At 42.0% G+C, this 12486-nt stretch overlaps 1 protein-coding gene across 5 annotated transcripts in view; it reads right to left on the bottom strand.

Moving 5' to 3' along the window:
• Positions 1–10249, bottom strand: part of LOC115330913 — a 38164-nt gene extending 27915 nt beyond the window's left edge. For 3 of the 5 annotated variants that reach the window (XM_040206034.2, XM_040206036.2, XM_040206038.2), the window contains exon 1: positions 9692–10249. Coding sequence is in view for 1 of the 5 variants with exons in the window: in XM_040206037.2 (XP_040061971.1) it covers positions 3913–3945 (33 nt within the window). In the remaining 4 variants the exon portion in view is untranslated. Of the gene's footprint in view, positions 1–3912; positions 3952–9691 lie in introns of all 5 variants that reach the window. The other 2 variants (XM_040206035.2, XM_040206037.2) reach the window with 1 other exon arrangement.
• Positions 10250–12486: the final 2237 nt, after the last annotated feature.

The raw sequence follows: 12486 nt of genomic DNA, 5'->3' as shown, positions 1-12486 counted from the left end.
TCCCATCATTCTTTAATATGCTTCGGGGGGGTCACCTGACCTCGGGGGGAGGGGTCACGTGACCTCGGGGGGAGGGGTCACGTGACCTCGGGAAGGGGGGGAACGTGACCTCGGGAAGGGGGGGAACGTGACCTGGGGGCCACGTGATCTCGGGGGTCACGTGACCTCGGGGGTCACGAGACCTTGGGGGTCACGTGACCTTGGGAGGGATCACGTGACCTGGGGGTCACGATACCTTGGGGGTCACGTGACCTTGGAGGGTCACGTGACCTGGGGGTCACGAGACCTTGGGGGTCACGTGACCGGGGGGGTCACATGACTTGGGGGTTACGTGACCTGGAAGTCACGTGACCGGGGGGGTGACCTTGGGAGGGGTCACGTGACCTCGGGGGTCACGCGACCTTGGGGTGACCTTGAGAGGGGTCACGTGACCTCGGGGGTCACGTGACCTTGGGAGGGATCACGTGACCATGGGAGGGATCACGTGACCTGGGGGGGTCACGAGACCTTGAGAGTCACGTGACCTTGGGAGGGGTCACGTGACCTCGGGGGTCACGTGACCTTGGGGTGACCTTGGGGGTAACGTGTCCTGGGGGTCACGTGACCTTGGGGTGACCTTGGTTACGCCGACGGCGACGGCGACGCCGACGCCGCTCAAGCCGGAAACGGGCGCCTAAGAGCTGCGCTCTAAAACTAAGGTTGATGGCATATTCACTGCTCTTGATTAGTTTAGCTGATCGTTGCACGAGCACGTAAATATTACTAACGCCGTGACATTTCGCTTTTGGCGTTGCTTGATTGAAGTGTGTTTGTTTGTCTCTTGTATCCTTTTTCGTCCGTCTTCCGGTGATAATCATGTGTTGATGTATCCCATCGACGAGTGGCATCCTCAGCAGTTAGATGTTCGGAGTATGAAAGGCGCTGAAGCACTCACCGACATAGGGTAGCTTTAATCTGGTTGGTTTCGGTTTCGGCGCGTCCGCGGCTGTGTTGGTGTGTTACGTAGTGTTCGCTTAATTTTGTGATACAAATGTGTCCCCTGTGGTGCACCACAAACTCTACTGCGGTACTGGGCCAATTTGAGAGCTACGATGTGGTTATGAACCTAAATAGCAGACGATTTTACTGAGACTTTCATCTGGTAATGTTCATCGTTCGGTCAGATTTCGCGGCGAAACGACTGAACTGATGCAGGAGGAGGATCACTTTTACTGCCGCCGTACCCACCGACACTAGATTCTAAAAAAATAAACTAACAACAAGACTAAATATTGAATGCTTAGCGATAAGGCCAATTGACAACCTGTTTAGCAATGCATTGAATTCCAGAGAACGGATCACATTGCAAGTTTTGTGCTCACTCTTTGATTTTCAGACACCGACACTTTCTTAACATCGCTCTCTGAAGAACCTCCCTGTTGACGCATACAACGCAAAAATAAAACAACATTGCATCGGCTGTTTTTTTTAACGAAATTAAGTATTCGCAAGATGGTTTTAATGGTTCATCGCCGACTAGGAAAGTGTTTCAACTATCAACTCGGATAAATATGATTGAACCGCGTTTCGCATTTTTGACCTTGGAAAATAAATGATTTATTACACAGACATTTAATTGCTTGCGACGTACTCGGGATATGAAATGTGACAGACTGTCAAGTGAGATCTTATATCTGTATTACGTAAAATATACGAAATGTAATGAAAGGGTGCGTGACCTCCGGCAAGTATAGCTGAAGTCGAATGATTTGTTTATGCATATCTTCATTTGTTTGAACAAATGCGGTTTCTGCTTTCAGTGGCGTTGCCAGCAGCCGAAAATACTAAATGCATAATCTAAGATACTGCACTCAGATGATTTCTATGCAGACGGCTTCTTTTCGGCTTTACGTATTGAGTACCTCAGGTACTCGAAAGCTGTCTGTGACCCTTTTTTTTATCCAAACACGCCCACCTTTTATGTGTAAATAAAATAAAATAAAATAATTGAATTAGGTATTTAAAGAGAATCATTAAAGCACTTTGAGTGACTACCGAGATTAGGCCGGGCACAATGTAAAGTGTTTTTAAATTAATAAATAGGACGATCGTGGCTTCAAGCGAGTGTTTATACCGCAAAAATTGATCCCCCATAAAATGATAGCAAATGTTTTAGATTTTTTTTATAAATACAGAGCACGATGCTTTCGAGAAACACACAGAGTGACCCCCTTCCGTTGACTACTTGCGGCCTTCTTTTTTTTTTTTTTTTAATTCAGAAAAAGAACCATAAATGAACTTCGCGCTTCTGATTGCAAATGCTCTGCACTATCACTAAGGAAATCTACGTTGTCACAAGTAATTGACCTCTCATCCTCTTGCTGTCATATATTAGAGTTCTTCGGTGGATATGGAGCGATAAAAAGTGCTCTATGCTCACGCCATTAGAAAGGTATAGATGCCGGTGCGCGTTCGCACGCCCAAGAAGATAAAACAAAAATAAAAAGACACCAAACCCACTTTAAAGTCACCAAGGGAATTAAGCATTAGAGGGTCCTCTACACACTCAATATGCTGCACTGCTAAAGCTGATTCCTGTGCCTCCTCTAGCTTCCTCATATGCATCTACTATGGCGGCAGTGCAAACAGTAAAAATGTGTTATGAAAGGAAGTGGAAGAGGCTTTTGTTCATAAAGACGAAATGCTATTAGGTACTAAAGATAATCATTGCCGGACAGGCTTACAGCGAGAGGCAAAAACCCGCTCTAAAAATCAACGAAAAACACGAATGCAACGTAGTCACCATGACCCGGAGGGAAGAGCGGGGCGACATGTTGAAGTCCAGTTCCCGGCAGTGGCCGACATAAGCACAGTGCTGGACGATATGCTGCCTGCTTGTAACTGCTATGGGTCGCGAGAGATTTTTCTCCAGAATTCACTCGATGTTGTCTGGTTTGGTGTTTCATTTGGTAGGACCCCAAGAACACAATACTTTCACCAGATTTCGCAAATCAGGTGACGAATTTCACCCCCTGGCGGCACTGTTCTAAAGTGGCCCCTTGCGAATTTGACGCGATACTAAACTTCGAAACAGTGATGGCGGCGTGTCCTTCAGGGAGCATACATTGTGTTGCCCTGTAGCTACGGAGATATTTTACACCGGGTGTGGAGCATTCACCAACAGTAGGGACAACAGAGTCGGGCAGCACACTCGCACAACGGCGCCAAACATGAAGCGCTTTCGATATGTGGCATTAACTCCCGTTTTTCAGCTGTTTTTATTTTGCAAGAACATCGCAAGAGTTAAGCTTTGTCACATCTGATTCGTCTTATGTGATTCGCATGTTCCGGATGACTAATAATGACCGCTACAAATTATTTTTTTTAATGAATAAGATGTTATACATACTCCCCCCATATATTTTTCAGTAAAAATGCTGTTTGCAGAAAAAAAAAACAACAACAACATTTGACTCATCAGGCAGACGTGACATTTATAAGTATCTTGATTCATTCATGAATCGAAGGCGTAGCCATAAAACACGATTGGCGAGCCCCCATGTTTGTTGGATAGACGCCCGAGTTAGGTTTGTGCGAAATAAAAACAATTGCCACAGGTCTCGAAAACACAGGCCTTCTGTTCATGCTGATTTATCGTTTCATCTATATTCCTTGATGGGATAAAAACGGCAGGGAGGTATTTCAATTTTAACAGTCTCCATTGTGCGTTCCTGCCTTCGATGGTGCCTCGGCGTCTCCTGAGCTTCGGGCGTGCATGCGCACTCAAACAACAGCGGGAGAGAACGAGCACGTGCTGGAGGCTGGGCGTAGCCGTAAGATACGCCCAGCCATTTTCATCATGTCAGTGACCATGCTTGTATTAATTAAACTTGTTTGAATGATCAAGCGGTATTTGCTATTACTGTCCCTTACCCGTTCGCTTGTCGACGGTACAGTAGTCAGCATAAGAGTCTGAAGAAAACAAAATCAGCAAGATCAACGCACGGAAATAGGCCATGGCTGGCCAATGCCCCCACAACGAGCCCAACAGGTATGACAGGCAGGACACAGTTGTAAAGTCTAAATTGTTCCGTTCGTAAGCTGCCTTATTCTCGTCCAAAGAGACGTTACTTCGCTCGCCTTCGTATTTGCGCAGGCGGCTTCAGCGACGATGACTGATTTGGAGGAAACACATCAGCACAGCGTTCCAGTTCAAAGGGAGTTTGCATGCATTATCCGTCTTCTCGAGATGCGTGAGGCCAGCATATCGCCTGCCGAAAGCTAGGAAAGGCTCCGGAGGTGTAGAAATATTTACGTGAATCGCGTATTCCGTTCCTTGGGCTCAGAAACGTCAGAAGGCGCTCCTGGGCCGACCCTGTCTCAGCTGCTTGCATGCCCTCCCTTTTCAGAGAGAAGATTGAACTGTTCTCTACCAGTGACTGAAGCTCCGGTGTAAGACGGATAAATTCGAAAGATTGAGTGCGTGCCTCCGGCCGTACCGAGGACAAAGCTGGCGCTGAACCCTATGATGGAACGCAATGCGTAGTAGCTAGAAAAGAGAAGCATGTTTTTTCTTTTTTCGGACGAACGCCTCTGTCCATTTATGGGCGGAATTGGGATAACCATTGGTCTATAGAGATTTTCCACTCATTTTTGTCAGCAGCCACGCAGTTTACACGTCTGGTATGAGTGACAAAAAAGGTAAAACATTCCAACCTGAAAAAAAAAGAGAGTCAAAAAAGAAGAAAAGAGAAAGAAAGGATTGGCAGTCGCTGTAAAAACATTGACACATTCCAGTAAAGGCGCTGGGGAAAAGGGGGGGGGGGGGGAAGGAGTTGGGGGGGGGGGGGGGATGCGCTGTCTTCCTGCATATCGGAAGTTCCACTAATCAAGATTGCTCATGCCCGCCTGGAGGAGGTCTGGGGGCGATTTAATTTCAAATCGTGAAGGGGAAAAAAAATATGTTAAAAGCTTTTACCAAAAAAACTCTATAGACGCAGACAAAAGTCTTCAGTAGGAAAAAATAAAAACCGTTTTTGTTTAATATTACTTTTAGTTTTCGAGTTTTCGAGTTCTAAAAGACGAAAAGCGGATTTTGGGGATTTGGGCAATCGTCACACGTCACATATTGGGAGATTCTACAGGCTCACATACCTTTTCTAGGACAAATAATGTTTTTAGACGGTTCTGTAAATTATAGAAAAGACGCCAAGTCTTAAAAAAATACTTTTTGTTGTTTTTTGTAAGAAATCTAGAACCTTGCTTTTTTGACAATAATTTACCTTGTTGGGGTGATGATAACTTTAGTTACGTTCAATTTTACGACAGAAAGTATATCAAATGAAAGCCATGTGGTTATCGTCAAATAATAATAATAATAATAATAATAATAATGTGTTTTATTCCCTTTACAAATACATACAAATAATGCTGGCCTACAAAAGCAGTATTCTGCTTGTGCGTAGGACCAGACAATCCAGCGAAATACATATTAATACATCATGATAAAAAAAAAAAAAAAATCAAACGAGTGCAATAAAAAAAAAAAAATCGAACGGGTGCAATGTGGCCATTGATACCAACATTAATACAAAACAAAGCAGCAATTCGGCACAAAACAAAATGAACACAACTATCGAAATCATCAAGAGGCAAGTATACAGTGATGGGAGTAAAGCAGTGTTTATGGAGGTAATGAGAGGCACCAGTTTTTTATTTCTTTTTTTAGTACTTTTATCGAATTTATTTTCATTAAAGGCTCAGTGAGCTCATTAAATAAGGTGGGAATAAAGTGAGCTCTGCATCTTTTTCCGTATCGCGTGTAAATTCTGGGGATTATAAACCTTTCTTTGCGCCTTAGGTCCCTAGGCTTGTCCACTGGAACCTTGAACGTTGCATCGTAGTAATAATTTATAAACGTAACGTATCTATGAAAATTTTTAAAGAATAAAATTTGGAGCTTCTTTGCTTTATCTTCCATATCTAATGTTCCGTATGTAGTTCCGTATGTGATGTTTTTAACCATATGTTTTAAAATTCTGTTTATTGCATTTGTCTTGTATGGAGAACAGTGACCATATAAAGTGATTCCATATCGTAGAATTGATTCAGCTAACGACCTGTACACCAGTAGTCTTATCTTTACGCTGCACAAGCTTCTTATTCTGTACAGATATGCTGAAACGGCACGTAGTCTTTTAGTCACAAATTCCACATGTTGATTCCATGATAAATGTTCGTCGACGTATAATCCTAGATATTTTACACAATTATCGTATGGCAAAGGTTTACAAGTACAATTATTACACGGTGTCGAATGAAGTAAAATTTTAGGTGACATATCAATACGTTTATGAGAATTTCGGAAACACAGTAACTTAGTTTTGGCAAAATTAACGGAAATGGCATTTGAGTTAAACCAACCTATTAGTTCATTTATATCTCTTTGGAAGACTAAAACAGCATCATCATAGTTTTCATAAGGTAAAACTAGCACCGTATCGTCAGCATACTGAAATAGCTTAGATCGTAGAGGTAGAATACCCAAATCATTTATGTAAACGTTAAATAAAATTGGTCCCAGAGTGCTACCTTGTGGTACACCACATTCGACTTTAACTGTACTACTTATATTATTGATAATTTTAACCATTTGTTGTCTGTCGTTAAAGTAATTCTGAAAAAAGTTATAAAACTGTCCCCTGAAGCCCAGTCTGTAAAGCTTTTCAAGTAACAGAGAATGATCAATGGTATCAAAAGCCTTCGATAGATCTATAAAAAGTGCCAGGGCAATCTTGTTATTGTCTAGTGCTTGATTAACACAGTCAGAAAAATCTTCTAAAAGTGTAATAGTACTTTTTTGTTGTCGAAAACCATATTGCGTACTAGAAAATAAATTAAATTTATCACAAAAATTGGTCATTGTTAGTTGTACCCACTTCTCGATTATATGAGCTAATGTAGGCAGAATGGAAATGGGCCTGTAGCTCTCCAATTCCTGTTTTTTACCCTTTTTATACAGTGGACGTATAATAGATATCTTCAAGCCCTTAGGAATTCTTCCGGTATGAAAGGTGTCATTAATTATTTTCATTAAAACGTGTTTTAATTTATCAAAATTATACCGAATATCTCGTACTCTAATATTATCAAATCCTGGTGTTTTAGTTATTGGCATAGCATTTATAATCCTCAAAAGTTCGCTCTCCGTCATCTGAGGTAAGTACGCCGAACTAGAGCATCTGACCTGTGAAGTGACGGGATTGGGACCATTCAGTGAAATGTTATTTTTTATGCTTCTTACGGAGTCAACAAAACACTTATTAAATGATTCCGATAACGTTAAATAAGAATCTAATCCAGGAAAGTTTTTTTTAATTGTATCATCCACGCTATTTTTAGACTTTCTACCAGTTAATTGGTTTACTAGGTTCCATGTCTTTTTTATATTTCTTCTCGAAGAGGTGAATTGATCTAAGTAATGTTTCCCTTTTTCTAAACGTATTTTTGCTGTCACTTTATTGCGCACTGCACGAAATTCATTTCTTAGTTCTGTGTTTTCGGGATTTTGCTTACATCTGCTCCAAAGCCTTTCCTTTTGATCACACAATTCTAATATTTCCTCGTTTATCCAAACATTCTCAGGTTTTCGTTTCTTCAACTTTATTTTTCTAGCACCTTTAGAATAAATATCTTGAAACGTGTCCACTAGTTTGTCATAGGCTACAATATGATCGAACTCGCATAAAGAATTCCAATCGAACGATTGTATTAAATTATCGATTTTTTTAGCATCTAGTATAACTTTGTACCCATTTTCTAAATCTACATTTTCAGCAGTAAGTTCGCCCAATATTGAAAGTACAGTAATGTAATGGTCAGCTACCTTTTGCTTAATGACTCCAGACAGTGTTTTCAAATTACTAATTCTTACAACTATGTGGTCAATACATGATTTTGTAATTTTATTACCATAATATTCCTCCCTCGTATAATTTTGAATGACATTTTCTAGACCAAATAAAGCGAGGGTATCAAGATAACGCGGTACTCCCTGTTTATTCTCATTCAGAACATCAATATTGAAGTCTCCTGCCAGAACTAGGTACTTGTTGTTATTAAATTTTTGAAGGAATTGTTCCAATTCATCACAGAATATAGGTATATTTGAACTGGGTGGCCTGTATACAGCACACACAACATAAGAAAAATTCATTTTGTGAACAATAGCAGCACACACTTCTGCTTGTACAAATGAAACATCTATTTTTTCTGATAAGCATTTGTCATTTATGTACATCATAACTCCGCCACCTTTCCTTTGTTCTCGGCACAAGCAGAAAAAATGAAAGCCTGGCAAGGAAAATGTAGCACAACCTGCCTCATCAGCACTGACCTCACTCAAAATAAGCACATCCAAACTTGGTAGTTGCGTAGATAAAATTAACATTAATTGATCCCAATGCCTGTAAATACTCCTAACATTTACATGAATTAAGCTTAGTTTAGTGTCAGCGTTACTTCCCTCAGCTCTGGAACTTTTCGTATATCCGTCCCACTCACGGAACGATTCAAAAAGCGATTCCATGGTTACCTAATTTTGATTAAGTCCCGTTCGCTCTCAATCTGAATCACTGCCGCTCCCTCCTTCTGCCTTACGAATATCTTTCCGTTCTTCATCCAAGTATACATGTATCCTTTTTCCTTCGCACGTGCCTTGGTGGACCACAACAAACTTTTCAGCGCTCTAGTCAAGTTTTCATTTATAAAAATGTTCTCATTTCTAAGAGTAGTTCTTTTTCTCACCCACAAGTCCCGTGTACGCCTCTCGGTGAATCTCACCGATATAGGTGTGATTCTTCCTTCTTTAGCTTTTAGCCTGTGGGCAGCCTCGATGTCGTTCGAAGTCACTGGTGCTAGGTCCAGCTTCGTTGCCACTGTGTTGATTACGCTCATAACATCTTCATTCGGTCGTTGGACAATACCATGGATTTCAATATTCTGCCGTCTAGAGTACAGCTCTGCATTGTCGATAGCCTTTCTTAGTTCACCAACCTCTTCATCCCTTTGTGAAATCCTTCCCTCTAGTTCACCGATTTTCCGCTGTAGTTCATTTATTGTTTTGTCTTGGTTATCCAAATGAACGTTCAATTCCTCATACCTTGCTGTCAGATCATTCATGGCTGCCTCGATTCCTGCTATTGTTTTACTCTGATTTTCTATTTTGAGCATCATCGCGTCGGACCTCGCAGTCTGCGCCTCGAGAGACCTCTCAATGCAAGACATCCTATTAAGGACGGAGGTCAACTTTGCACTGATAGATTCATTTTGTTTGAGTAACCTTTCAAGTTTTTCCTCATTTGGGGTCAGCTCTGACGCCCCTTGAGATGCCTCGGGAGTCGCAGACTGTCGTTGGGAATGCAACCTGCAGGTGTTGCATTGCCATTCGGAAATTTCTACGTCGTTCATTGACTTCATTACATTTTTTGTCATTCCAGAACACTTGCCCATGTGGTATTAATTTGTGCACTCCGAACACTTAATACATGCAGCATCATGTCCAATTTTTTTCAGGCAAGAAAGACAGTCACCTTTTTCAGCCATTTTCGTGAAAACGCCAAACAAGAAGCAAAAAGCAAAAAGCAAAAAGCAGACCAGCGAAATGCACACCCGCGCACTTACAAATAGTAAGCGAGTGAATATGAAATCTTACCTACAAAAATTGAAAACTTAGTTTTCGTGGCGATGCATTCCGCTGGTCTGCGAAGAGTTGTTCAGCGACTGCCGCTTTTATAGCCCAGAGATTCCGACGATAGGCTGTCCCGATGCGCTGTCTGCCAGCAGGCCCGAGCAATCATCCGCTGATAACTGGGTATCGATGCGGTGGCCGTCGACGTGCAGCTATCTCTTGATATCGTCGCTTGAATCCAGGATCGGCCGTCTCGTTCGTTTTGCGGGCAGATGGGCGCCTACAAAAATTGAAAACTTAGTTTTCGTGGCGATGCATTCCGCTGGTCTGCGAAGAGTTGTTCAGCGACTGCCGCTTTTATAGCCCAGAGATTCCGACGATAGGCTGTCCCGATGCGCTGTCTGCCAGCAGGCCCGAGCAATCATCCGCTGATAACTGGGTATCGATGCGGTGGCCGTCGACGTGCAGCTATCTCTTGATATCGTCGCTTGAATCCAGGATCGGCCGTCTCGTTCGTTTTGCGGGCAGATGGGCGCCTACAAAAATTGAAAACTTAGTTTTCGTGGCGATGCATTCCGCTGGTCTGCGTTATATCATCCAGAAAAGTTATATCATCCAGAAACACCGCGAAGAACCAGAAAAAAAAAAGAAAAAACTCCAGTACTGATTTTAACGTGAATTTTCTTAAAAATTACCATTTCTAATTTTCCTTTTTTTTTTTTCTTTGCATGAAGTGCCCTTGGGATGATCTGAAACATTCAATTACATTATATGTAATATATGGTTTGGACATAGAAGTCCGCATATTTTAAAGACGTTCTATTTTAAGGTGCGAAGTTTTGTCGTCGTAACTTGCAGTGTTTGGCGGCATCGCGATAGTATTTCAGTAATAGTTTTAGTATGTATATTCCTGTGTCGCGATACAAGTTTTCATTCAGTATCTGTATTTCAGTATCAAAATACATTTTTGGTGCACGCCTTGTACCTCGATACAATTCCGATACAAGGCATGTTCGAGACATCAGTGAACCCCAAGCAAAAGCTCAAGAGACTGTTTCCGTCGTTCTTTAGTGCTTCAGAAAGGCAGAAGGTACTGTAAATGAGACATTGAGACTTTGTTATCAAGCAGGTGAAGTTTTATTCACAACATTATGGCCCCGACATTGATGACTCCCTTTTCTATTTTCCAAAGAAAACATATGTTGGGCAACTATTTTTGTAGAACCAAAACTTTGACGGCACTGTGGGCACGAGATTTATAAATGAAGATTAAACTTCCCAGCACCATTTACTAGGACGAGCGTAAGGTTTATTCCTTCAGATAACCAAATAAAATAATATAATATAATTTAAAGGCGACGTCTTGAAGTGATTGTAGAAAAGGTACCGACATGGGACTAGAGGATGCAGACCGTTGGGGGTGTTTGGAAAAGTATAAAACGAGTTTAGAGGTTCGTGTAATATTAATGCGAAAGCATTATCTGTTCCATGGAGCGAAGACGGCGTTATCTGATGCCGGTAGCAGAGAAAAACGGCACCTAAATACTCATCACCTGAGCGAAACGGAATCTTAATTCCGGCTGAGCGAAACGGCACCTAAATTCCCATTGGCGGCGACGCGTCATGTGGTCCCATAGCAACGGCGTCATTGTTGCTAAGGGGCCGGCTGAACTGCTGGCGGCGCAGCGGGAAAGCGGGGCGGGGGAGGGGGGAAGGGGGGAGGGGGACCAAGGTATCCGCTGGCCTGACGTTAGGCCTAACGTTAGACCTAACGTTACGTTTTGAGGTCGTACGTCATGGACCGGTACCCGCAGGTAGGGCCATTATGATGAGAGGACACGTGATTTCAGCACGCCGCCGCATTGAGCTTCGCACTCCCGCCGCTGCCTCACTCAGCGGCGGAGCAGTCGCCAGCGAGGAGCACTCAGAGGTGTTAAATTGGGCATTAATGCTTTCGCATTCAGAACTCATATAGAGTGCTTAGGTGTCCTTGGAAGTTTTCTGCATCCAATGCGTGCAATATATGTAAATTATAATTGCAGTGCATTATCGGTGGAAAGGATTTCCAACCTAATGAAGACTCGATTTTTTCCCACATATTTATCTAAAAGAAAAATGGTAATTCTCTGCGAAAATAATTTCGGACTTCAGAACGTCCAACTTCAACTTCTATCTTTACCTCACGATTAGTATCAGTATTTATTTTCACTGAAGGACAATTTTTTTGCTTTTGGAAGTTCAAACCATGTCAACAAATACTACGTATTTCCACCTCCAAGCGACGTCGTCAAATGCATAGAAAAAAAGAAAAAAAGTCTACACTTGCATGGTTTAAAACTTTTCCATTGTGAAAGCGGTCTTTGTTAGTTTTAATATGAACCCGTTTTCGTCGACACTTGTGGAACGCTTAATCTTGTTAGCTAACATGATTATTTGACCAAATGGGCAACGGCTGACCTACGAGATATTTAAAAAGCTGCTTATTATTTAAAACGTAGTCGAGTGTAGTAGCAGTCGTATGTTTACATTTGTTTTCTATTACTTTCATAGGAAAACATTTGTAGCAAAAAGTTGTATTATTTTTGTTTTACAAATATCACTTTTGTCGGTAACACAAGAGTTCAAATCACACAAAGCTTATCAAAACTGTATGGGATTATCACTGCCCCGGCCAAAGGTATTCCTTGAAAGTAAACATTTGGCAGAAATCTGCCTGGTTGGGTAAGAACAATTAGAAGAAGAGAAAGGAACGCCAACCAAAAATAGAAAGGAGCCCAACGTTTCGAAACCTGCTTGGTTTCTTCTTCAGGGGCGACTGT

The sequence above is a fragment of the Ixodes scapularis genome, unplaced genomic scaffold, assembly GCF_016920785.2.
Source record: "Ixodes scapularis isolate PalLabHiFi unplaced genomic scaffold, ASM1692078v2 PGA_scaffold3__209_contigs__length_174095766, whole genome shotgun sequence".
Lineage (NCBI taxonomy): Eukaryota > Metazoa > Arthropoda > Arachnida > Ixodida > Ixodidae > Ixodes > Ixodes scapularis.
This window is presented reverse-complemented; position numbering and strand designations above follow the sequence as displayed.